General features: G+C 37.8%; 5 protein-coding genes across 11 annotated transcripts in view; 2 read left to right on the top strand and 3 right to left on the bottom strand.

Moving 5' to 3' along the window:
* Nucleotides 1-619: 619 nt before the first annotated feature.
* Nucleotides 620-2085, bottom strand: LOC111463336. Of its 2 annotated transcripts, none has more exons than XM_023107228.1 (5): nucleotides 1933-2085; nucleotides 1756-1811; nucleotides 1472-1592; nucleotides 1006-1385; nucleotides 620-901 (listed from the first exon to the last, which is right to left on the bottom strand). In XM_023107228.1, exons 2-5 carry the CDS (start codon nucleotides 1791-1793, stop codon nucleotides 682-684), a joined length of 759 nt encoding a protein of 252 aa, XP_022962996.1. In that variant the 5' UTR covers nucleotides 1794-1811; nucleotides 1933-2085; the 3' UTR covers nucleotides 620-681. The 2 variants fall into 2 exon arrangements, with proteins under 2 accessions (XP_022962996.1, XP_022962995.1); XM_023107227.1 differs by having other exon boundaries at nucleotides 1756-1808.
* On the top strand, nucleotides 773-6592 carry LOC111463339 (dirigent protein 17-like). 2 transcript variants are annotated; one of them, XM_023107230.1, is made up of 4 exons: nucleotides 773-861; nucleotides 3266-3366; nucleotides 4101-4165; nucleotides 5831-6592. In XM_023107230.1, the coding sequence occupies exon 4, from the start codon at nucleotides 5874-5876 to the stop codon at nucleotides 6393-6395; it is 522 nt and encodes a 173-aa protein (XP_022962998.1). In that variant the 5' UTR covers nucleotides 773-861; nucleotides 3266-3366; nucleotides 4101-4165; nucleotides 5831-5873; the 3' UTR covers nucleotides 6396-6592. The 2 variants fall into 2 exon arrangements, with proteins under 2 accessions (XP_022962998.1, XP_022962999.1); XM_023107231.1 differs by having other exon boundaries at nucleotides 4101-4175; nucleotides 5833-6592.
* A 911-nt stretch (nucleotides 6593-7503) lies between these two features.
* Nucleotides 7504-25310, bottom strand: part of LOC111463377 — a 29786-nt gene continuing 11979 nt past the window's right edge. The window contains exons 2-8 of the mRNA XM_023107297.1: nucleotides 20130-20136; nucleotides 10662-10955; nucleotides 10252-10387; nucleotides 9188-9272; nucleotides 9043-9090; nucleotides 7988-8088; nucleotides 7504-7896 (exon numbers count right to left, since the gene is read on the bottom strand). Coding sequence (XP_022963065.1) covers nucleotides 7764-7896; nucleotides 7988-8088; nucleotides 9043-9090; nucleotides 9188-9272; nucleotides 10252-10387; nucleotides 10662-10842 — 684 coding nt within the window. The 5' untranslated portion in view covers nucleotides 10843-10955; nucleotides 20130-20136 and the 3' untranslated portion in view covers nucleotides 7504-7763. The remainder of the gene's footprint in view (nucleotides 7897-7987; nucleotides 8089-9042; nucleotides 9091-9187; nucleotides 9273-10251; nucleotides 10388-10661; nucleotides 10956-20129; nucleotides 20137-25310) is intronic.
* On the top strand, nucleotides 17867-21783 carry LOC111463378. 4 transcript variants are annotated; one of them, XR_002713880.1, is made up of 6 exons: nucleotides 17868-18169; nucleotides 18284-18459; nucleotides 19128-19326; nucleotides 20209-20467; nucleotides 21347-21406; nucleotides 21498-21783. XR_002713880.1 is itself a non-coding variant. In XM_023107299.1 (5 exons), the coding sequence occupies exons 1-4, from the start codon at nucleotides 18091-18093 to the stop codon at nucleotides 20430-20432; spliced, it is 678 nt and encodes a 225-aa protein (XP_022963067.1). In that variant the 5' UTR covers nucleotides 17868-18090; the 3' UTR covers nucleotides 20433-20467; nucleotides 21347-21783. The 4 variants fall into 4 exon arrangements, 3 of the variants coding, with proteins under 3 accessions (XP_022963068.1, XP_022963067.1, XP_022963066.1); XM_023107299.1 differs by having other exon boundaries at nucleotides 21347-21783; XM_023107300.1 differs by lacking the exons at nucleotides 21347-21406; nucleotides 21498-21783 and having other exon boundaries at nucleotides 17867-18169; nucleotides 20320-20548.
* On the bottom strand, nucleotides 23023-24708 carry LOC111463379. Of its 2 annotated transcripts, XM_023107302.1 has the most exons (5): nucleotides 24409-24708; nucleotides 24205-24283; nucleotides 24028-24115; nucleotides 23314-23418; nucleotides 23023-23134 (listed from the first exon to the last, which is right to left on the bottom strand). In XM_023107302.1, the coding sequence occupies exons 1-4, from the start codon at nucleotides 24643-24645 to the stop codon at nucleotides 23325-23327; spliced, it is 498 nt and encodes a 165-aa protein (XP_022963070.1). In that variant the 5' UTR covers nucleotides 24646-24708; the 3' UTR covers nucleotides 23023-23134; nucleotides 23314-23324. The 2 variants fall into 2 exon arrangements, with proteins under 2 accessions (XP_022963070.1, XP_022963069.1); XM_023107301.1 differs by having other exon boundaries at nucleotides 23023-23418.

The following is a 25310-nucleotide window of genomic DNA, read 5'->3' as shown; positions in this document are numbered from 1 at the left end:
GGACTTAAAAAAAAAAAAAAAGAAGAAATAAGAAAAAGAAAAATCCCCTATGGATGTCGTTGATTTATGTATATTGTCGATAATGTATGATGGCATGTTGGGTTATTTATATTCTACTGAAAAGCATGTGATATTATGCTGTTTTACAATTCTCGAGTCAACTAGACCAACTTTTTCTTCATCTAAACCTAATTTAGATTCCATTTCATAAGCTCCAAAGTTCACTATACAAATTAATTTAATGTCATACCTAACTTTTTATTCTTACCATATATATATATACACATATATACATACATGTGTATATATTTATTGTGTAAACTTATAAAAGAAAACATCCCTCATATAAAAAATACTTTTATTTTCATTTAACTACAACCAAACCAGTCAGTAATTAAAAAAAAAGTATATATATATTTTTTTTATAATTTAGAGAAAAAAAAAGAAAACTACAAAAGCCATTTGAATCTTTAACCTCCTCTCGAGACATTTTGTCCAGCCTTTGAGGTTACATTTATTAAAAGAATATTTAAAAAAAAATAAAAAAAAATAATTTCTCTCTCTCAGAAAAAGAATTACAAATGCCAGTTTGTAAATATTAAAATTAAAATTATTATTATTATATAATATGACATAGAGATTGAGATTCTTTCAAAAATATTACAAACAAGTAGAATTAATTTACATACTCATTATGGCTTTCATTTGATTTCTTCTCTCAAATGGCCTCTGGACGTTTCCTCTGATGACGTGCTGCTTTACAGCATCAGGAACATCTGTTCCCCTCTCATGGATTCCCTTCATCTTCGTCTTCGTCGCCGCCGGTGCCGCTCCGGGGACCGACGCGGCCAACTTATCTATGTAATGTTCGTTCTCTCTCTCCTTTCCTTCTGCTGAAAAGCTTCAAACAATTACGAAGCATTGGTAGTCTCGATTAGTCTCGAGCCTAGGTTAATTCGTGTAGAAGTGGTGAAGTTTTGATACACTGTGATAGAATTTTGGTACCTTTGATATTTTACTTGAGAGATTTGAGAGGATCGGTGGGAATCGGTGTTGGAATTGTTTGGAGATTTGGAGTTAGGGCTTGAATTGGCTCGATCTGGAGAAATCTGATTAGGTTTGTTATCTATGATGATTTCTTGAACTTTCTCGCGTTTATTGTCCGAGATTGTTGAAACGAGACTCTCTGATCTTGATTCTTGGACTTGAGTTTCTTTTGTGGCTGAGGAATTTGTGGAAATTTCTGTTGAATTTGAATTTTCTGAGGTTACTGATGTGGAGGCAATGTTGAGGGATTCAAGCTTCTTCATCAGGAGTTTAAGCCTCCTCTCAGCTTTGCCCCTTGCCTCTGTCTCCTTTCTAATCTGATTCTCCAACTCTATCAACTTCACAATAACAGAAGAACAATGTTAGAGAATGGAATCAAAGAGAAATGCAGAATGTGAAATGTGATCAAGAAAATCTCCATTACCTTTTTCCCCATAATCTCTGCTTCTTCTTTGGCCGATCTCGAAGCTTGTCTCTCTGCAAGTAATCTTCCTCTTAAGCACTCTAAAGTCTTCAAACCTTCTCCAACTTCCATTTTCTTTCCACTGCAACCAAATCAATCCATTTCACTCTCAATACTCATATCCATCTCAAGATTCTGAACCACAAAGAGAGGGAAAAAAAAAAAACAAAAAACAAAAAACAAAAAAAAAAACAAAAAAAGAAAAGAAACAGAGAAATGGAGGAGAAAAGAGAGAGAGAATCCACCTCCATTGTCCATCTTCTTTGCAAGTAGTAGCCACCATCTTAGCTTCAGCAATCTGCTACATGCACCATGAAAGCAATCTGTGAGCTCAAAATGAGAGAAAACTAGCAGAGCAATGAGAAATGAAATAGTTAGAAATCTGGGGAGAGAAGAGAAGGGATTTTGGAAATTTGAATTACTTGATTCGGAGTTGTTTGTTTCAAAAAACAAAGATGATGTTGTAATCAATGTCAGAACACTCCTTGGCCTTTGGCCTCTTTCTTATATAAGAACCCAAACCCACAGCCTTTGTGACAGGTGTTCATCCTTTCCCCCTTTTGTTTACTATTCTGCTCTTCAAAGCCCATGCAATTCCTGTCCAAACCAATAAATTTACTGAACATCATAGAACAATTTGGTTACCTTTTTCAAAAGCCAAGCTTTGGTGGTTGAACTTCTAAACTATAATGATCACTTCATTGTTTGCACACACATAATGGATTTCTTGTGAAGCAATAATCTGCCATAGTCTATGATTATTTCATCATATTAACTTCATTTTTTTTTTTTTTTAGTTTCATTTTAGAATATTATAAATTATTTGGATCCCATTATTATTATTATTATTTGCTTTATTGAACACAATTTCTTTTTATTTTTAATTAAAGCCTATTTTGATTTTCTTTATAAGTTTAATGAGAATATAATTTTGTAGACCATTTTATTTTAATAAATTATGCCCATTTGGACCATTTTCAAATTATATTTTACCCAAAGAGAAAATAAAAAATTTTAAAATATTAAAATTAAGGTTTTACTTGGCGGTTGATTGTCACGTGAGGTCCCTGACTTTTGTGTCCTTCCCTTGCCGCCTCACATTTATTCCTGTCTATGAAGTATCTTACAGATTCAAATTTCAAATTTAGGGCATGTTTTTGGACTCTTTCGTCATTTTTAATTCTTTTTTTTTTCTTTTTCTTTTCTTTTTCTTTTTTGAAGATTTGTCCCTTCTTTTTATTCTTCCTTTGCTATCATCAATTTCTAGTAATTTTTTTTAAACAAAAAAAAAAAAAAAAAAAATTTTTTTTTTTGGTCGAGTTAGACACTATCTTCTTAGTTATATACTCATGATCTTCCCCTTAATTATTTCACGTAAGATTTTAATGAATCTCAACATACATGTTCGAGATTGCAACTGCATGTACGACATAAAGTTTTTTGTGAAGGTTTTGGTTGTCTATNTAGTAATTTTTTTTAAAAAAAAAAAAAAAAAAAAAAAAAACTTTTATTTTTGGAAAGCTACATGGTAAATTTACCATTTTCACCTCATTCATCTTACTTTTTTTTCTTTTTTCTTTTTTTAATTAAAAACTAGCGAAATTTCAAATAGGTGGTTTAAGATATTTAATAGTTTTCTGAAATTTTGGATGTACTTCTCACTACTTTTCTTGTATAATAAATTTTTAATATGCCTATCTAAATTGGACAAGGAGTTTAGTTGGTTGCCGACAAGTTTGTCCCCTTTGAATACAGATGAAAGACTGCATGAGTTTTCACTCTCACCCTAAATGAATGAATTGACGGAGAGGAACAAAGCAGCAAGAGGAAGTAGCTCGACTCGAAGAGGAGCAGGAGTAAGTAGTCTTCTTTCACGGTAAACAAGAAAATAAATCATTATTCAAATCATAGTCGTTTATCAGCAATTTCTTCTTTTTCAGAAGGTTTAAGAAAGGAAAGACTCGAAAATATTCAAAACTTTAAAAATTAATTATTTTACATACATAAACTTTTACATTTAATAAGATTCTAAACCGTCAATTAAAAATTGCAATTAAAAATTTAACGGATTATTCAATCTTTCTTAAACAAATTTTTAATGGGTAGGGCATAGGTAGAAATTATCATTCTCAATGATGTGAACTTTTTTTATATTTTATTTTAATTTTTTTTATTGTAAAAAATTATTGTGACTTATATACTTTTTACTTTCCCAAAATTTCTTGCATTGCACTCGACGACTCCACTTTTAAAGCCCTTTCTTTAAGAAATGGATTCATATGCATGATTGTATTAAATTAAAATAGTGCTAAATTCTAATTTATTTTAATTATTTATTTCTTTTTCCTATATGTTTTATTTAAGTTAGAAATGCATTTATTTCATGAGTCTTCAAGTTTAAGCTCCATCAATAATAGTTAATATTAGTTTAATTAATAATTTAGAATTAATTTATATAAAAAAAATTAGCTAAAATACAATTTATAGCTTTTAATTGTGAATTTTGTCGATTTATAAATTTTAAATATAAAAATAAAAATGGTGTGTAAGAAATGCGGGAATTTAGGTAAAAATCATTCTTTATTTGCAGAAGACGGTGACGAGGAGAGGAGTTCGAGCAACTGATAATCGTCATTGAACCAATAGTTTTCACAGGTGTGTTTCTGTGAGTTCATCTTTCGAATTGAACTAATGATTTCTACTCCATGTTGTTTGAATTTATCAGAGGAATAGTAATTTCTCCTGGGAATCCAAATGATCGGTTTTTGTATGATTAATCGAGGGTTTTGACCTAGCAAAGTATTGATTTGGAATTAGAGAAACCTCTGATTTAATCGAAAGGGTTTTCGTTGCCTCGAATTGCTTGCGAAAGGTGTTTTAGAGGTATTTAATACTGATTTAGGGTCTATGATTGTTTCATTGGAGAAGAAATAGGAAATTTGAGGCTTAGATATCTATATATAAGCATCTTCTTCCAGGTTTCTCAATTATTGGTGAGAGAGCCGCCAAATCATTCTCTGTTTTTGTTTCTTGTTTCAAATGTGCTTTTGAAGTTTTGAAATCTGATTCTGCCTCTGAAACTTGATGGATGGAACACGGGCATGCTTTTTTGGGCAGAGGAAGCCTGCTGATGTTTGGTCAAATTTGAACCAAATAGATTTCGGGGCTAATTACCTTTACCTTTTTATTTGAATTTATTCTGGATGAAAGGAATACTCATGAACATATAATTCTTCATCTGTCTTATTTGATTGGAAAGATACGTTAGCTTTGTTTTGTTTTGCCCAGAGAATCTAATTTGTTTAAGTTCAGTGATATTTCCATCTTTGAGCCACTACAAAAAGTATTGTATACAATAAAGAAGCAGAAATTTCTCATGTATCTGACATGTGTGTGTAGGGTTATATATATATAGATAGATATGTATATATATAGATATATAGATATGTATATATATATATATATAGATATGTATATATATAGGGTATACCTCAGAAGTTGAAAATGAAGGTTGGACCTGAAGTTGAAAGAACTTCAAGTAAATTTTGATTTTTTGATGTTTTATTTTGCCTGTAACCTCTGGTTTTTGTTCATTATTTCTTGTATGGTAATAATTTCTTGTACTTCTCTTACAAGAAAACATGGGTAGGAGCTCAGACCGATTTAGTGATGCAATAGTCCAAGCTCATCGCTAGCAGATATTATCCTTTTTGGGCTTTCCCTTCCGGGTTTCCCCCAGAGTTTTGAAACGTGTCCACTAGGAAGAGGTTTTCACACATTTATAAGAAATGCTTTGTTCCCCTCTCCAACCGATGTGGGATCTCACAATCCATCCTCCTTGAGGGCCCAGCGTCCTCGCTGGCACACTACCCAATGTCTGGCTCTAATACCATTTGTAACAGCTAAAGTCGGACGGACAATATATGCTAGTAGTGGGTTTGGATTGTTACAAGTGATGTGTAGTGTTATCATTGGATTGGAGCTCAAGTCGGATAATATCTCTGCCTGTGGTGGGCTCAGGTTGTTACAAGTTATATGTAATGTTGTCATTGGATTGGAAGTACTAACTAGGGACAGGGCTGCTAAAGTGAGATTCACATATTTATTGAATTTAGTATAACTAGCAGATGCTCTTAAAATAAGCAAACGACGAGGTATGTTTTTTCATTATCCTCCTTTTCTTCTGCCCCATGTATGTTGCTTAATTCACTTTCATTTTAGTTTGAGCTCTGATGACCTTCTGACCCAATCAACAAAACACCAATTTTGGCTACATACCCTTTTTAGTAAGCTGAAGCTGTTATGTTTCTTTTTCTTCATAGGACGGTGCGTTTGCTGCGAGCTCGAAATAAAGGTTGTTTAAATGGAGATCCCGAAAAATGAACAGGATACTGAACCATCATTTTCCAATGTTTATGAACTACCAGGAGAGCCTGCTATTGTAATTAATGGGGTGCCTGATATACCTGCTTGTGACACTGCCCTTTCTCTTTGTAATTCTCTGAAAGATGAAAATTTACTTGGAGGAAGTACAGGTTTTGGTGAGTGGCTAGAAGGAAGGGTTGTAAACAAGATGTTCGGTGATAGGTATTACTACGGTGTCATAATCGAGTTCGACAACGATACAGGATGGTACCGAGTGGAGTACGAAGATGGAGATTTTGAAGATCTCGATTGGCATGGTGTAGAGCGGGTGCTTTTGCCCATGGACATAACAGTTCCATTGAGAACATTAGCACGGAAGACTCTGAAGAGAAGCAGGAAGGCTGAGAAGAACAGGAAGAACAAGAGTGGAAACAGTAGGGGCGATCCCAAAGAAATGGAGAGGAGTAGGAAGAAGAGTGAGGACAGTAAATTTGTGTTGCCAACAGAGCCTGCAGCCTGAGGGAAATTCTAGGTTCTTTGTTTTTCCCTTTCTTTTTGAATGGGAGTATGAAGGAATTTGGTCCTATATTGGTTCATCTTCGTTCAACGCAGGACATATTTGACCCCAATGTTACCAATGTTACATACAGTAGCTCTAGCTAAGGCTGCCAGCGGTCTAAATAAGACGCAGCAGTGCAGGACTCTCAATTGAGATAAGCTATGACTCTAGTAAAAGGGTTGAAGAACCATGAGTTTAGGCACTCTTTCTTGTTCATTCTTTGCTTTTACCGCGTCTAAGCATATAATTATAATGGGTAATTTTGTTTATAGTTTTCATAAGCATGATTTAAAAATGAAATTGGATTCTCAAGATTTAAAATCGGGTTCTCAAGAATTCATAGAAATCGGATTCTCAATTAAGGGATTATTTTTTTCGTTTAAATTTTTTTATTTAAATAGTTAATCTCAACTTAAAATTTCGATTTAAAAAACCTATTGATAGAAACAAATTAATATTATATATGTAATAATAATAACCATGGTTAGAGAAGAGAATGAAACATTTTAAAATCATGAGGCCGTTATATGTAACGGATTAGAGCGAACAATATTTGCTAGCGATGGACTAAGGCACAAATGGTATCAGAACTAGACACCGAATGGTGTGACAACAAGGACACTGGCCACAAGAAGGAGAATTGTGAGATCTCACCTCGGTTGGAGGGAGGGATGAAACATTCATTTATAAGTGTGTGGAAATCATTCCCTAGTAGACGCGCTTTAGAAATATGATGCCGATGGCAATAAGTAAGAGGCTAAAGTGAACCATATCTACTAGCAGAGGGGTAACGCTGTTACAATCAATGACGACAATAAAAAACTAATTAAAAAATTGCAAATGGGACGTGACGGGGCGGGGGCGGGGATAGCTCGCTGCTTTTTCTTTCCTACTCTCTTCCATTCTCCACCTAGTTAGACCCCGTCCCGCCGTCGGAAATGAACACTCCAAGTAAACTGACATCCAGTTCTATTTCTTAAACAAAAGTGCACAAAAGTTCTCCCATTGATTCAAGAGGACATACTTATATTTGTTTGTGATTAGGGACATTTTTGTACAGAACATTACATCATATAACTTCAACAATCTTATTGTTCATAAATAACTTCAAAATCCAAATATCCTTCCTTACAGATGCAGTTCTTTAGCCCAAACAAACAGAAAACTTGGTGAAAAAAGAAAGATTTTAAGGTCACTTTGAACGAATGTGATTAGTACCTGAAGGCTTGAGATAACGAAGATTCAAGTCATACTCATAACACTAACAAAACGCCCAGCCATCGAGCCAACACAAGATATGCGTCGAATATAGATGATAACAGTTGCTAATTATTGGAGAACCCGCATCAAAATTTGGTTGTTCAGGCAAAACCCTCTGTTCTTTGTAAGAAATGCGTGCATTGCTTGTGTTGGTGAAGGGAACAGAACTGTAGCCAGTCTCATGGGTTCTGGAAAGGACGCCCTACAATGATGTATAAATGATGCATCACACAAAAGTTCCTACAAGTAATGCATACTAATTATGAACTTCGTCACGAATTATCGATCTTTACCTGAAAAACATATTGATCGAGGTTGCATCATAGTCACAGCCCAATAAGAAGCGTTCGACATCTTCTACCAATGCGTTTCGAGGTATTCCTTGCAGAAGGACCTATAAATGCTCAAATCCTCAGTGGTATCAGTTTTCTCCCCATCTAGAGAACAATATATTGCAAAGAAAATTGAACCTCACAGAAGAAAATTCAGAACAAACCCGAGTGTTGAGAGTACAACCCTATGGCCAGGAAGGTAGCCAATCCTCAGTCTTGAAGTTTCAAGTCAGTTGAAATTTTAACCACTACGGTGCATGTTTTTATCTTTTACAAATGATCTTAAGATAAAAACCTTTAACCTTCCTGGTTTGAAGCAGTCATTACAATTTCAATCTTGAGAAGGTACTAAAAGGAGACTCTAACCACATGGACCTTAGCTAACATTTTTACTTCTTTCTAAATAATTTAACACAAAAAAGAACACAAGGAACGATCCATTGAATATGCATGCTTGATCCTTGAAACCATATCATTCAACCACATGATACCTTTCTCTAGTTATTAGACAAACAAAGCCAAAGTAGGATGGGTTGGTGTAACAGCCCAAGCCCACCGCTAACAGAAATTCTCTTTTTTGGGCTTTACCTCAAGGTTTTTAAAACGCGTCTACTAAGGAGGGGTTTTCACACCCTTATAAAAGAATAACCGACGACGTGGGATCTTACATTTGTAAGAGCCCAAGCCCAGCGCCAGTAGATATTGCTCTCTTTGGGCTTTCCTTTTCGGGTTTTCCCTCAAGGTTTTTAAAACGCATCTGCTAGGGAGAGGTTTCCACGCCCTTATAAAGAATGCTTCGTTCCCCTCTCCAACCGCTGCGGGATCTCACAATTCATCCCCTTTCGAAGCCCAGCGTCCTCGCTGGCACTCGTTCCTCTCTTCAATCAATATGGGATCTCATAATTGGTTTCTAATCATCAAAATCAAAGATGCAAGGGCAAAAACAAGAATATAATTGAAAATAGAGATTTCTCTATTGATAATGAGTTCATAGTTCTAAGAAAAAATGACATTACAGTTTTTCCGCTGTAAGGTGAAAGAATGTCCCACTGCGAACGATCAGCCTGAAATTCAGAAATAAAAGTTATAGCATTCTCAAATTTTGAAAAAAAAAAACAAAAAACAAATCCATTATTAGATATGTATTCATCAAAACATCACCCGCTCCAATCTGTACAAGCGACCTTTTCTTCCAATCACTCGAAACGCATTATCATAAGCCTGACGGGAAGGGAACTGCATCATCCTGATTACATCATCCATAAATATTTAATGAAAACCAACCTCAAACAAAGTGTTACTCAAATACATATTCATAGTTCTTAAATAATCGATTGAGTTGCTCCTTAGAAATGCAATCCGTTTTAAGATTACAAGTTACAACACACTTAAAGAACACATAATCAATAGATTAACAAGTAAGCTAATTAACCCAGGGTTAAGGATGCACTTGTATTAAAGTGATCAAAGGATCAAAAGGGCAATTAGATATTCTTTGATCATTGCAGTTCAAACGATTAGATGAACATGACTCTCCACAATGGTATGATATTGTCCACTTTGAGTATAAGCTCTCATGGCTTTTCTTTAGGCTTCCTCAAAAGACCTCGTACCAATGGAGAGAGTATTTTTTGATTATAAACCCATGAACATTCCCTAAATTACCCGCGATATGGGACTTTCATCCAACACCTCCCCCCCTCAAACAAAGTATGTCTCCCCTTATTCGAGGCTCGACTCCTTTTTCTTTTTGGAGTCTTAGTCATTTTTTACTATGCTTTCAAAGAGCCTTGACTCCTTTTTCTTTTGGAGTCCTTTGTTTGACATTTGAGGATTCTATTGACATGGCTAAGTTTAGGGCATGGCTCTGATACCATGTTAGATGAACACGACTCTCCACAATGGTATGATATTGTTCACTTTGAGCATAAGCTCTCGTGGCTTTGCTATGGACTTCCTCAAAAGGCTTCATACCAATGGAGAGAGTATTCTTTGATTATAAACCCATGAACATTTCCTAAATTAGCCGACGTGGGACTTTCATCCAACATAAACAATGATCAAAGGATCAAAAGGGCAGTTAGATATTCTTTGATCATTGCAGTTCAAACAATGATCGAAGGATCAAAAGGGCAATTAGATATTCTTTGATCATTGTAGTTCAATCAATGCAGTAGGAATGGGAAGCATCTATATCCAATATAAGCTAAAAAGAAGAATATTACATAGAGGTTGGTGTGAAACTCCGATTGTATTCAACTTTGACATCATCCAAATTCAAATTACACCCTTCCAGCAAATTGACAATGTCCGTCTTTAGTGTATTCCTTGTGATACCAGACAATTTTCCGTAAACCAAACCTGAAAAGAAAAACTCATTACGCATCGCACCACGCAAAATCAGACGAGAAATGACACCAGAATAGCAGTAAGTACTCCAAAATGATTTTGTTGCGATTAAATGCATTCCAAATATCTCAAAAATCAAAGATATAAGAACTAAATCGAGTAAAGGAGAAAGAAAATTGTTCCCAAAATTTTCACCCGCCACCATCTATAAACCCTAAACCTCTCCCGATATATCACATAAAAGCATTGCCCGGACTCGACGAAGACATTGGAACGAGATTCATACCTGCTGTTTTTGATGTATCGAGAAAAGGATCGGCGGGCGATTCTAAAGGGGGTTGTTCCCCTTCCGTCGAGAAGAATCTTGGAGATTGGCGGAAAAACACAGGGAGGCCATGATTTGCCCTTGCAGAAGGAGTAACGAAGTGCGATCGAAGTGCCTTACGGAGCAGACCGAGGGCCGACATTTTTGGGAAAGGAGGCGATGTTGGTGAAGGATTGAAGAAGATATGAGAGTTTAAGACTCGTTCACTGAGCTGAGGGGCGGTGGCAGTGGCTGCTTCACCCTCTAAAGTTCCAACTAAGATTTTGAGGTTATTGATTATATTTTTTTCAACTTAAACTTCATCTCACCAATCCAGCCAACCCGAAATTTTGGATTCGGGTTGGCTTAAAAGTTCTCCAAACCCACTCAACTTAACTCGTATACACTTCTGCAAAGTTACATTGGTCTAAAAACATATTTACAAACCCATCATATAAACGCTTTATTCTAACTCACACGAACGTCAATGAGGCAGCTCACACTTTGGTTGCCCATACAGTGTCACGGTCATGCTTGTCCAAGGCGTGTTGCCCATGGCCGCATGCCCATGACAAGCCAAACCCTTTATGTCTTTCCATGTTCTAGTGTTTTATTTTTGTATTTCTATGAAGTATGACGTTTCCGAAAAATCATGTCTAGGCCTGCCAGATATGAAATGTATCAGAATGTATTATAGGGGATATGACTAATTGTCAACCTCTCCCTACCAAAAGTTATATATTGTGAATCGTTGTTGTTACTCTCTTGCTTGCATATAACCTCTCTTTCAAAAATCTTTCTCTGCCCTCATTTTTTAAAACCTTCTTCTTAAACCGAGCCTAGAGGCTCGAGCATACGTCGCTTGGTCGTAGGCAACGTAAGAACAAATTGGCTTAGTGTTCACTTGTCGTTGGAAAGTGAGTGTCGCACAATCACAAGTCCGTTGCCATCAAGAGTGCGATTGTGACAAGTGGTATCAGAACTTTGTTAGCTCCGTGACATAGCAAAGATTGAAACTATGTCGACGACAAAGTCGACACCCAAATCACAAGCCGACCAGCTTACTTTAATAGAGGAGGAAATGTTGTTCCTCAAAGAAGTCCCTGACACCATCCGCTTCCTGGAAGAATGGGTGACGGAATTGAATGGAAAAGTCGTACAAATCGACGCAATGGACAACTGCCTGGATGGGTTGCCAATTGCAGAACTAATGTTTTGAGTGGCCTCGCTCGAAGAAAGAGTTACTCCTACGATCAGCTCAAGACCCTTTGGTAGGCCCGATAGCTCTGTTGCGCACAAGGAGGGACGCGGCGAAGAGTTTGACGTGCTACAAAATACCATGATGAGTTTGTTTAACGAATTAGTTGACGAATTCAGAACAACGATTGATGTCATCCAAGAAAAGATGGCCGACATGAACACCCGAATTGGGGTGACCATGAAAGCCATGGAGAACGTCACGGCTAGGCAAACCCATATAAGATCCAACAAACTGAAGTTCCCAGACCCCAGACCCTTTAAAGAGAACCGGGACGCCAAAGAGTTGGAGAACTTCATCTTTGATGTCAAACAGTACTTCAAAGCCACGACTGACTTGTACCTACGACATAAAAGTGACAGTAGCCTCAATGCATCTCATAGACGATGCAAAACTTTGGTGGCGTACAAAGGTGCAAAACATCGAGAATTGATTGGGCACCATCGACTCGTGGGAAGACCTCAAGAGAGAGTTGAGGAACCAATTCTTCCCCGAAAACGTAGAACATATAGCAATGGAAAAACTAATAACCCTGAAACAAACTGGAAGCATAAGGGACTATATCAGACAGTTCTCGACCTTGATGCTAGATATCAGGGGCACATCAGAGAAATACAAAGTATTTTTCTTTATAAATGGGTTACAACCGTGGGCCAAAACAAAAATACATGAGAAAAAGGTTCAAGATCTAGCTACCGCAATTGCCAGCGTCGAGAGACTCCTAGACTTTGGGAACGAAGCGAGTTTCCAAAGAATAACAACACAGGCCCCAAACATTGGAGGCAAAACATATAGACCGCCAGGTCATCGAAATGAAGGCCCCAATAGACTAAACGGAAGTAACGTCAAACCAAGTGGGTGGACAGATAGACCTTCTCAGAATAATCAAGCGGGGACATCTCGAGGCCTTACCCTCAAAAGAACTAGCCGATGGCACCTTTACAATGTCTATTGTGTAAAAGCCTCCACAGACTTTCCTACTGTCCTCATCGGGCCTCTCTCAGTGCACTTCAAGTGTCCATTCAAGAGAGCAATGACACAGGAGTCGAGACTACGGCAGACAGGAGGGAAGATCAGGACAACCCCTGAATGGGTGCGCTTAAATTCTTGTCAGCCCTCCAATGGAAGGTCGACCCAAAGGAGATAATAGAGAAAGGACTCATGTTTGTAGATGCAACAATAAACTCCCGACCAAGCAAGAGCACCTTGATAGACTCAGGTGCGATCCACAACTTCATCGCCGACCAAGAAGCACGAAGATTGGGACTCACCATAGAAAATGACCCCGAAAAAATGAAAGCTGTCAACTCCGAGGCCTTGCATGTTGTGGAAGTTTCTAAAAGAGTCCCCTTCAAATTAGGGACATGGACAGGAGAAATGGATATTGTCGTGGTTCGCATGGACGACTTCGACGTGGTACTTGGGATGGACTTCCTCCTAGAACACAAAGTTATTCCAATGCCACTGGCGAAATGCTTGGTGATCACCGACCACAACCCCACAGTGATACCTGCAAGCATCAAGCAACCAGGCAATCTTAGAATGATCTCGGCCATACAATTAAAAAGAGGATTCGCACGAGAGGAACCTACATTTATAGGTATACCCCTGATGGAAGAAATGACCACGGAGGAAACTATTCCAAACAAAATCAAGCATGTACTAGAAAGTTATGCCAACATAATGCCAGAGAGTTTACCACAAACACTACCACCCCGTCGAGGCATTGTCACGAAATTGAACTCCTCCCTAGGGTTAAACCCCCAGCGAAGAACGCATACCGGATGGCTCCCCCTAAGCTAGCCGAATTGAGGAAACAACTAGATGAGTTGTTGACGTAGGATTCATCCGTCCAGCAAAGGCACCTTACGGAGCCTCCGTATTATTTCAGAAAAAGAAGGATGGGACGTTGCGTCTGTGCATTGATTATAGAGCCTTAAACAAGGTGACGATACGCAACAAATACCCACTGCCGATAATATTCGACTTATTTGACCAGCTACACGGGGCCAAATACTTCACAAAGTTGGACTTACGATCAGGGTACTACCAAGTACGTATCGCCGAAGGGGACGAGCCCAAGACGACGTGTATAACAAGATATGAGGCCTTTGAATACCTGGTAATGCCCTTTGGTTTGACAAATGCCCCAGCTACGTTTTGCACGTTAATGAACCAGGTTTTCCACGAATTCTTGGATCAGTTCGTCGTAGTATACGTTGACAACATAGTTATATACAACACAACCTTGGAGGAACACAAAGTGCACCTGAAGCTAGCAGAATTAGTTGTACGTCAAGAAAGAAAAATGTGTCTTCGCACAAACATGTATCAACTTCCTTGGACATGTCATCAGTTGTGGACAGATCAGTATGGTTAGTGATAAGATAAAAACTATCCAAGAGTGGAAAATCCCTACTTTAGTATCTAATGTGCGATCCTTCCTAGGATTGACAAACTACTATAGGCAGTTCGTCGAAGGATTTTCACGACGAGCCGCCCCATTAACAGAACTCTTGAAGAAAGACCACCCTTGGTCGTGGTCAAATGAATGTCAAATGGCCTTTGAAGATCTGAAGGCAATCATGACGAAGGGTTCTGTCCTCGGATTAGTAGATGTTACTAAACCATTTGAAATAGAGATGGATGCTTCCGACTTTGCCCTAGGCGGTATCCTTATTCAAGAAGGCCACCCCATCGCTTATGAAAGTCGAAAGCTCAATGATACTGAAAGGAGGTACACTCTTTTCGAAAAGAAATGTCGGATGTGGTCCATTGCCTACGAGTCTGGAGACAGTACCTCTTGGGATCATAGTTCGTAGTGAAGACGGATAACAGCGCCATTTGCCACTTCTTCGATCAACCAAAATTGACGGCAAAACAAGCCCGGTGGCAAGAGTCATTAGCTAAATTCGACTTCAAATTTGAACACAAGGCAGGAAAGAGTAACCAAGCAGCCGACACGCTGAGTCGGAAGGGCGAACATGCGGCCCTGTGCATGTTAGCCCATATTCACTCATGTAAGATCGATGGATCGATGCGCGACATCATCAAAGAACATTTACATACAGACCCATCGGCCAAAGCAGTCGTTGAACTAGCCAAAGCTGGGAAGACACGACAGTTTTGGGTCGAGGGAGACCTTCTAATGACAAAGGAAAACAGATTAGACGTTCCAAGAACATGAGAACTAGGGAAGAAGCTTATTCAGAAATGTCATGATACCTTATGGGCCGGACACCCTGGGTGGCAACAAACATATGCCTTAATACAAAAAAAGGGTACTTCTGGCCAAATATGCGAGACGACATCATGCAGTACACCAAGATGTGCCTCATCTGCCAACAGGACAAAGTCGAGAAAACCAAAGTCTCGGGACTCTTGGAACCTCTACCCGTGCCAACAAGGCCTTGGAAAAGTGTGTCTCTGGACTTCATAACACACCTCCCAAAAATTGGGAATATGACGCCATCTTGGTTGTCGTAGACCGATTTTTGAAATACGCGACGTTCATTCCTACCCCAAATTATGTTCAGCTGAACTAACAACCCAACTATTTTTCAAACACATTGTAAAGTTATGGGGCATTCCATCGAGCATCATGTGTGATAGGGATGGTATATTCATTGGCACATTCTGGACCGAGTTATTCACCTTCTTGGGAACGAATTTAAACATCTCCTCGAGCTATTATCCTCAAACTGATGAACAGACGGAACGGTTCAATTGCTTGCTCGAAGAATACTTATGTCACTTCGTCGACGCTCGCCAGAAGAACTGGATACAACTACTAGATATCGCCCAATTCTGTTTCAATTGTCAGATGATTTCTTCTACGGGAAGGAGCCCCTTCGAAATTGTAAGTGGACGACAGTCGGCTTTGCCCCATATTATTGATCATCCTTATGCAGGAAAAAACCCTCAAGCTCAAAATTTCACAAGAGAATGGAAGCATACAACAAATATAGCCTGGACATATTTGGAGAAAGCTCCAAGCATATGAAGAAGTGGGCGTACAAGAAGCGTCGCCCCCTCCAATTCCGAGCAGGAGACCAAGTCCTCATCAAGTTGAGACTAGAACAGATCAGATTTCGCAGCCGAAAGGACTAGAGACTAGTTCAAAAATATGAAAGCCCGGTTGAAGTCCTTAAAAGATCAGGGCTACTTCCTACAGAGTTGCGCTACCCACATGGATGAAAATCCACCTAGTAATTCATGTGAGCAACTTGAAGCCCTATCACCCTGACCCAGACGACGACTAGCGAAATGTAATCACTAGACCGAGCATCGTTCTGAAACAAAGAGACACCAAATAAATAGAGGAGATCCTAGCCGATAGAGTTACGAAGATAGGAAGGCCTGTACGGAAGATTCGCAAATTCCTTGTCAAATGGAAGTATCTCCCTACGGAGGAAACCAATTGGGAACGCGCTGAAGATCTGGACTCCGCAGCCACTCACATCGCCAGGTTTGAAAGTAGTCGGTTGACAGAGACGTCAACCAATTAGGTGGGGGAGGATGTCATGGTCATGCTCGTCCAAGGCGTGTTGCCCATGACCGGATGCCCATGACAAGCCAAACTCTTTATGTCTTTCCATGTTCTAGTGTTTTACTTTTGTATTTCTAGGAAGTATGACGTTTCGAAAAAATCATGTCTAGGCTTGCCAGACATGAAATGCCTCCGAATGTCCTATAAGGGGATATGACTAGTTGTCAACTTCTCCCTACCAAAAGTTATATACTGTGAGTCGTTGTTGTTACTCTCTTACTTGCATATATAATGTCTCTTTCAAAAATCTCTCTCTGCCCTCGTTTTCTAAAACCTTCTTCTTAAACCGAGGCCAGAGGCTCAAGCATACGTCGCTTGGCCGTAGGCAACGTAAAAACGAATTGGCTTAGCTCACTTGTCGTTGGAATGTGAGTGCCGCACAATCGCAAGTCCACCACTGCTATCAAGAGTGCAATTGTGACATACAACACGAGCTAAGTGCCACGATTATGCTTGTTCAAGGCGTGTTGTCTATGACTGTATGTCGGATGTCTCGGTCATGCTTGCCCATGGTCGCATGCCCATTCCAAACCTCTTTTACATGCTTTCGTTTTAAATAAGTCTTTACTATTTCATGTTGTATCAATATGAGGATGTATGACCATGTTTACACCCTCAAGGGCTAAAATGTCTCAAAATATACTATAGGGGATATGACTAGTTATCCTCTTACTCGGGTTATATTCTATCAAAATCGTTGTTGTTGCCGAATCACTTTTCACTTATAACATTGCTTTTTTTCAAATTATTTTCAACGAGTTTCTTGCTCACGTTTCCTAAAATATTTCTCTCAAACGTGATTTGAGACTCGAGCATACGTCGATGTTGTCCGCGAAGTTTGAATTTCTCACTATTAACTTGTTCGCTAGTTTAGAACAAGTAGCGCACAATGACTATCTTGGAGCTACAAAAGTACGATAGTCACATTTAGCATTTAGAGGTTTTATTAGATGGTTGTCACATCACGTATATCATTTATCCTTCATAAAACGTTCTTACTAATAAATATTTGACTATTTTTTAAAAACAAACAAAAAAAAAAGAATCATAATATAATTTATTTTACATAGATTTAAAAATCCACATTATTTATTTATTTTAATAAAATGTCAACCTAAATGTTGTGAAAAGAAAAGATAAAAAGAAGTCAAACTTACATCATTCAGGGGGGAGGGGGAATAATCCAGTACAGCAGTTCCATACTACGGCCGAGAAGCGATGGCAAATCGCAATCGGTTGCTATGCAAACCCAGCCTTCCAGATTACGCCACGTAACCATCATCACCCGATGACATGGATATCACAACACGTGGCAAAGATTTGGGCAGACTGACAGTTTACCATTGGTGTAAGCGTATGACAAACGCAAGACCCCAAGTTCCTTCATTACCCCACGGGTTTGTTCGCACGCCAAGGACCCAAATCGTCATACCCTCGAAGCTTCCGTTCGATTGAATCGGAGGTAAAACAAGTCGGCCACCGCCTTCTCCGTCGCCGGATAACTCATTGATCCCGTCGTTCTAACAGAAATCCGATATTCGTGATTATAGTTTTCTGAATTTGATTCAGGCGGGTTGCGTATAGGGTTTTGATTAATTCGCGATATGCCGATTCGGTGTAGTACGAGTTTCGAAGTTTTGACGGTTTTTCTTCTTGTTTCGGCATCTCTGAGCTGCTGTTCAGGTAAAATTTAATCGAATAGATGTGAGATTGTTGTTTTTGCTTTGATTTGGTTTCTGTGTTCGTTGTTATTTGGCATTTTGTAGTCGGGGTTTGAATATTGGAAATGTTTTTCAGAGGGCGAAGAATCGGCGGTTGTTACGCTTGATTCCATCGTAATATACAAGACGCACGAATGGTTAGCTTCGAAACCGACTGTTTATTTTAAATGTCAAGGGGGAAATAAGACGAAATTGCCTGATGTACAGAAAGAGCATGTTCTATACAGCTTCAATGGTGAAGAATCTTGGCAGGTTTGTGGTCTCTCATTGAGTTGTTTTGAATAATTTTAAAGCTTTTCCAACTTTGCTTTTCCTGCTTTTCATGCCTGACTTTATTGGATGTTGTAATTCACTCACGTTTGATAATCATTTGATTTTTAGATTTAAGCTTACATAGGTTTGAAAGCTAAAGAAAGTCATTTTCAAGAAAACTTAGTTTTTGTTTTTGAATTTGGATAAGAATCCAAAATTTTCAGTCAAAAAAGACGAATTATCGAAAAAAAATTGAGAAGAAACAAGCCTAGTTTTCATAAACAAAAAAAACCAAATAGTTATCAAACGGGGTAGGTCAAATTTTACCGACGAAAAAACACACACTGGTGGAAACTTTAGTGTCTTGTTTGCTTCTAATTATGTAATGATTAAAGTTCTTCATACAAATTGGAAAGTAACATACCATTAGGAAATTTTAATATGACGATTGTAACTTTTCTATGTCATTCAAAACAAAGACCTTTTGAACTCTTTGTTGCAAGAAACATAGTTTAATTTAAGAGTTCTGTTTTGGTTAAAAGCACATATTTCCTCTTTCATTTATCTCAACTGAGGAAAGGGATTGCATTGCATACACAGTAACAAATGGCACTGTTTACTATTGTTGTTTTGGTTCCAATGTCGAAATACTATCTCTGTGCTTTCAGCCATTGACTGAATTTAAAAGCAAAAAGTGTAAGCGATGTGGGTTCTATGAGGAGGACAGCATTAAATCTGATGATGTATTTGAAGAATGGGAGTTATGTCCATCTGATTTTACTGCACCTGATGGGGAATATGTTCGATACAACAAAAAAGAGTTCAATGCCACTTTTCTGTGCTTGGAGTGCACAGCTTATTCCAATGGTTAGTAATATTCTATAGCTTATGACTCTTTTTTTAGTTGAATTAATGTGGCCTTCATACAGCAATTATGTAGAAGGTTTAAACTGTATATGGTTTGAGTAATTGTTGAGTTTTAAATTACTGAATAAATCAGTTCCCTTCTAGATGTGAATGATCATATTGCTTTCCTCCACTAATGGTGGTTCCCTCAGCATGTGAAGAAAAAGGGGAAATCATCTTATTGATTCACTCTCTTAGATATTTTAGTTGTTTGTCATGGAAACTTTTGAGTTTGAAGATAAACACGATTCGTGAACATATAGATATAAGCTTTGTTGTTCTTAGTATCCTTGAAGTTCTGTATCACTTTTTCTTTCCTTACATTCCGCCTCTTTTAGTGTAACAGCTCAAGCCCACCGCTATCAATTATTGTTTTATTTGGACTTTTCCTTTCGGGCTTCCCCTCAAGGTTTTAAAATGCATCCACTGGGGAGAGGTTTCCACACCCTATAAGAAATGCTTCATTCTCCTCTCCAACCGATGTGAGATCTCACATTTAGTTAAGATGAATGCAACCATATAAAACCTTAATCCACACCTTTTGAGGGAACACCTTGTAACATTTTTCATTTTGGAAACTTTGAAGCCTTCAACAGGATTCTAAATGAAGTATGAGCGCTCGAAAGAAAATTAATCTAATAATAATAGAAAGAAAAACTCTCCCAAGATCCTTTAGAATTTTAGTTAATTATGCATGGCATAATCAATGAACGTGCACTCATGCTTCTTGCCTGCTTCTCAATTATTTTAAACAAGTCTGTGACCATGACTCTGTTGACTTGTCCATGTGTTTTTGAAGAATTACAATCTGCATTTAAGAATTTGTCAAATTGATACTTGCAGTTACCAGTTCAAGCTCACATTCACACGATACAGAAAAGGGAATGCATGCTGCTGCAATCATACTTATCAGTGTTATAGTTTCAACTGTGTTAATTGTTGGTATGGTGATAGGATACAAGTATTGGCAAAAAAAGAGAAGAGAGCAAGATCAGGCCAGATTCCTGAAGCTGTTTGAAGATGGGGATGACATCGAGGATGAATTGGGCCTTAACGATGTAATTTGAGAAGATTTGGTACACATCAAGAAAGAGAAATACATGTACAGATACTCATTTTGCATAATATTCTTTTATTACCTTCGGGTTAGAATAGAAATATCATGAAATTTCTGCTTTGTTCATTGATCATAGGAAGAACATCCTCTAAAATGGTACGAAGAGATATATGTAGGGGGCTAGAGGGAGAGCGACCATAGGGAATCCTGAGTTTTGCTTACTTTGGTGTAATAGAATACGGAAAACTTCTTATTTCTTCTGGTAAAAAATATGATTACATTGCATTCAGCCAATTGTTGTCTAGTTCATGGCCAATACCCCAGGATGGATTCTAGGAGGGCCACAGCCTCAGAACTGCAGTCTTGTTCTAGTCTCAATTCTTGCCCATTCCAGTCTTGTTCATCTTCTCCAAGTCCAAACCAATATCGAAAACAAGCCCAATCAAATTCATAGTATAGGTTTCTAGGATCACCAGTATAATCCTCAGTTTGATCCTCATTGTGGAAGAGAATGAGTTCTCTATTCTCCATTGTGCAGCCACTTTGATTGTCATAAGGGTCTTGGCCATTGAAGATGAGATCCGAGGAGTCGAGTTCATTCTGCGAATTCTCGAAACAACTGAGGTTAGTCCGCTCACCCTCGGGATCATCTTCAATTGGGTCTCCATCAGAAAACTGGTGTTGGCCTGTAAAACCAGTCCAAAATGGAGAGGGACTCCGACCGGGGTAGTCGTAGCTGTTTGCATTGGCCATGAGCAGGCCAATGGAGTTAGAGCCACTGCAATTCATAACAGATACTCAAAAGTTGTGTCTTGGGGGATCAAAGTGTTGGTAGTATGCCCTGTTATATAAACTTGAAAAAGGATAAGAAAACACCATATTTAGCAACATTTTTAGCTTTGAGTACGAGAATATTCTGAACAGCTTTCTTGGAGGGGATGAAAAGCAGCTAAAGGAAGAGAAAAAGAAAGGCATCATCACCAGGTTAGTTGCCAAAGCATCTTTATCAAATTTCTTTCCTCCAGAGTGAACAAACAAGAAGCCGAATAAGAATCCTTTTCCTCTTTGCTTTCAGGCAAGAGATATGCCTTGCGCAGACCGTCGGCGTAGTGGCTAACATGTGCTACACACCATTGCTCTTATCTTCTGAGGTACATGCCAATGAAGGCACTCTTTCAGTCCCTAGACATGCAATTTACTAATAATGTTAGTACACCATTTTTATGGCTTCAACTCAACAATATTTGGTTATATTTCGTTCGTCCTTTCTCTCGAGAAAGTAATAACTCAGTCCATAAACTTTTGTTTGTGTTGTTACCAAATTTTGGGCGGAAAAAATATATTTGTCCTTCACGTGAAAACAACGGTAAATTTAGTTCGTAAATTTTAATGTGTTGTTACTGAAAGATGCTTTTTCTTGTGTTTTTTTGTGGATGGTGATCTCCATTTGAATCCTCTCCCTCGTCCATATTTTCGCTCGTCCATAAACATGATGTGCAAGATTAACAAGCATGTTTTTTCTTCTTTACAAGTTCAGATAAAGAAAACATATAGTTGGTAGTTACGTAATACTAATGATAAATTTGTTTAAATGAGAGAACGTAGCCGGTAAAAGAAGAGGAAATTGTACAAGATGTGGTGCTTAACACACAAGAAATTGCACGATGGGGTGCTTATCACACCATGTGTGATGTCCCACATTGGTTGGGGAGGAGAACAAAACACTCTTTATAAAGGTGTAGAAACATTCCTCTAGCAGACGCGTTTTAAAGTCTTGAGGAAAAGCCCAAAGAGAATAATATTTGCTAGCGGTATGGAAATTGTATGGAAATTGTATGTGATGTGGTGCTTAAAACAAAGGATTTTAGTGTAGCAAGAGCTTTTGGAGTGACGAATAGCTTACTCTCCTCGGTTGAAGATAGAAGATAGATATTTATATGAAAATCATTTTGGATTTCTTACATTTTCCTTGCGAATTAAGTTAAAGATGAACTAGGACGGCTTATTAAGTTAAAGATGAATATTTATATGAAAATCATTTTGAATTCCTTACATTTTCCTTGCGAATCAGGTTAAAGATGAACTAAGACGGCGAATTAAGGTAAAGATGAATTAGGTCGGAGTCGAAGAGTTGTAATTTAGGCTTAACCCAAATTGAACTTTCATTCTATATTGGTTCAAATTTATCTTGCGTTGGACTTATTCCTATTAATTTTGTTTATATTTCTTATAACTTCACCTAGTCTTTTGAACTTTGGAACCATTTAGTAACGATTTAATAATGTACTTTTAAATTCTTACCGTTTTAGTTTTAATGGTAAAGAACATCATTAAAATTCAATGAAATTTTCTAACCATCTTGATCGAAAATTTGTTAGGGATCAAATGTGTTTATAAACGATAAAGATTTATTATATAGTAAAAATCGAATTGATAAAGTACAAATACTAAATTGTTACAGGCTAAAATTTTCATCATTGTCCAAGAACTACATTATACCAGCAAAAATTTAAGAATAAATTATTACTTCTATGAAAATTCTAAGAATCGAAGTGTTTTCAAATTTGAGAATCGATATTAAGAATATTATCGAGCCTAAATAAGAGAAGAACTATCTCCAAATGTACGTAATTCTTCATTTGTATAAATCAATTCCCTCGAGAGTAATTAACAAGCACTTTTGCTCCAAAAGTCAAATGTTTGAACTTCCATCTGTTCACCAAGAATTGAATGAATTGTTAAGCTACTGTTACTGTGCTATTCACAAATATGTGATTTCAGAAGGAACAGAGACTTTATTCCTTTTGAAAAAGTGAAGACTAGAGAGAATGATAATATACGTTTCAGCATATTGCAAGAACACTTTATAATCTATAAGAAAGATATGTGACCTTTGAGCATTCTATGCAGACTCAGAGCCCTGAACTGCCTTGTTGAAGCCTTCCAATTCCTTGGACTGGAAGCCATAGATTGCTTTTATGGTGTCCCTGCAGCTACTGCAGCAAAGATGAAGATGAACAGTTAGCCCAAACTCCACCATTTACAAGAATTTGGTATCCTAAAACGCCAGAGCTGCATACTAATTGTTCTCACTTTCACCCACTACTTTGAACCCCTAATCCGTTTGTTTTTAGTTTTCCATTTTTGAAATCGTGCTTGCTTAAAACAACATTTGGATTCTTAGCTAAATTTCAAAATAAGAACAATGTTTCTAAAATGTTTGGATTCTTAGTTTAGATTTTGGAAACATTTTTACAAAGTCGAGATGAAGATAGAAACTCATGATTATCGAACGGGAGTCTAATATGTTTGTTCTTGGTGTGTTGTTATGTTTTCGTTTATCTACTTTCTTCGAAATTCGTGTTGAATAGTCATGTTACCGTATTAACAAACTGGACTATCTAGAATGGTAGTTCAAAATTCAATGTCTAAGAACAGTTCAAGAGTTAGATACCAATTAGATGCAAATTTTTGTTGAACTGTTAATCAAAGTTTATAAACTAAATAAACAATCAGCTGATCAGGAACAAAGATTTTAAAGCAAAAAATATCCACTCATGAACAACAAAATATGGAATAAAAGAGCATAAGGTTTATGAGAAGACCTGCAAGCAACCTTGTTGAACTTGTTTTCTTTGATTCCATATAATTTTTCAAACACAGGAGACTCTACACGGCAAAAATATGGTCGATCTGTGAAAGTTAATGGAGAATTAAGCCTCATGTTTGAAACACAGTGTTCGAATTCAAAATTGGAAGCTGTGGCCTAAGGAAAATCTTACCGGCGTAGATGGAGCATTTACGTGAACTCTTCTCGTAGTGAATGCACCATCCATCTGCGCCAATCAAGCTTTTGTATAGCTGAAATTCATAAGATTAGACCATATCGATTGATACTGAAAATCACAGTGCTGAAGAAGAAACAAATGCTTTAAGGAAAATTCCATCTGAAACCCTAATTTTCGCGTTGAAATGAAATGACGAACCTCGATATCGGATGGATTCTGGAAGATTTCCTCTGGCGAGGCGAAGGAAGGCCCCTTGGCAAGCTTGCAGCAGGCGCCGCATCCCTCGACGCACTGCCATAATTCCTCCTTTCTTTTGCCTGCGAACCCTGCATTGGTCCTCCGCCCTTGCTTGGTCTCGGTATTCTTCGTCGGAATCTGCTTCGACCGGCGAGCAGCGATTACGGTGAGTTGCGGCGGAGCCACCATGTGGAGCATTCTTTGGAGTTTGGATAAGCGTATAAACTGTGACTGGATTTTTAATAAAGAAATTCACTCTTAAGGACGAATTTTAACTTAAGTATTTAAAATATTAAAATATCCAAATAAGTCATAAATTTTAAATCTTAAAACTCTCAATTTTCTAATTTTATTAAAACAAATGTTAGACGACTCTTCGTAATAGTATGATATTGTCCACTTTGAGTGTAAGCGCTCGTGGCTTGGCGCCTCATACCAATGGAGATAGTATTCCACTTTGAGATTCCACTTTGAATGTAAGGGAGGCTTTGCTTTGGGATCTCCCAAAGCGCTCGTGCCTTTGCTTTGGGGTCTCTCAAAAGGCCTCATACCAATGGAGATTTTGGTATTCCAGTGTAAACGCTCGTGGTTTTGCTTTGGGATCTCCTAAAAGGCCTCATACAAATGGAGATAGTATTCTTTGATTATAAACTCAACCCATGATCATTTCCTAAATTAGTCGATGTGAGACTTTCATCCAACGCCTCCCCTCCAACAAAGTATGTCTCCCCTTAATCTCCCCTTAATCCAAGCTTGACTCCTTTTCTTTTGGAGTCTTAGTCATTTTTTACTATGCCTAATTGTTTGACATTTGAGGATTCTATTAACATGGTAAAATTAGACAAAAAAAAAAAAAAATATAT

This window comes from Cucurbita moschata, unplaced genomic scaffold (assembly GCF_002738365.1).
Source record: "Cucurbita moschata cultivar Rifu unplaced genomic scaffold, Cmos_1.0 Cmo_Scf00028, whole genome shotgun sequence".
Lineage (NCBI taxonomy): Eukaryota > Viridiplantae > Streptophyta > Magnoliopsida > Cucurbitales > Cucurbitaceae > Cucurbita > Cucurbita moschata.
Note: the sequence above shows the minus strand (reverse complement) of the source record. Positions and strands in the feature narration are given on the sequence as shown.

What these genes read in the sequence shown, in the direction of transcription:
- LOC111463336 (XM_023107228.1), bottom strand. Translation starts at nt 1,793, where the DNA reads ATGGTGGCTACTACTTGCAAAGAAGATGGACAATGGAG. An exon ending in AAAGAAGATGGACAATGGAG is followed by an intron (nt 1,593 to 1,755) that starts GTGGATTCTCTC and finishes ATTTGGTTGCAG; the next exon opens with TGGAAAGAAAATGGAAGTTG. An exon ending in CAGAGATTATGGGGAAAAAG is followed by an intron (nt 1,386 to 1,471) that starts GTAATGGAGATT and finishes GTTATTGTGAAG; the next exon opens with TTGATAGAGTTGGAGAATCA.
- LOC111463379 (XM_023107301.1), bottom strand. Translation starts at nt 24,645, where the DNA reads ATGCTCCACATGGTGGCTCCGCCGCAACTCACCGTAATCGCTGCTCGC. An exon ending in TAAATGCTCCATCTACGCCG is followed by an intron (nt 24,116 to 24,204) that starts GTAAGATTTTCC and finishes TAACTTTCACAG; the next exon opens with ATCGACCATATTTTTGCCGT. An exon ending in TTCAACAAGGTTGCTTGCAG is followed by an intron (nt 23,419 to 24,027) that starts GTCTTCTCATAA and finishes TCTTTGCTGCAG; the next exon opens with TAGCTGCAGGGACACCATAA.
- LOC111463339 (XM_023107230.1), top strand. Translation starts at nt 5,874, where the DNA reads ATGGAGATCCCGAAAAATGAACAGGATACTGAACCATCATTTTCCAAT.
- LOC111463378 (XM_023107299.1), top strand. Translation starts at nt 18,091, where the DNA reads ATGCCGATTCGGTGTAGTACGAGTTTCGAAGTTTTGACGGTTTTTCTT. An exon ending in ATGGTGAAGAATCTTGGCAG is followed by an intron (nt 18,460 to 19,127) that starts GTTTGTGGTCTC and finishes CTGTGCTTTCAG; the next exon opens with CCATTGACTGAATTTAAAAG. An exon ending in GTGCACAGCTTATTCCAATG is followed by an intron (nt 19,327 to 20,208) that starts GTTAGTAATATT and finishes TGATACTTGCAG; the next exon opens with TTACCAGTTCAAGCTCACAT.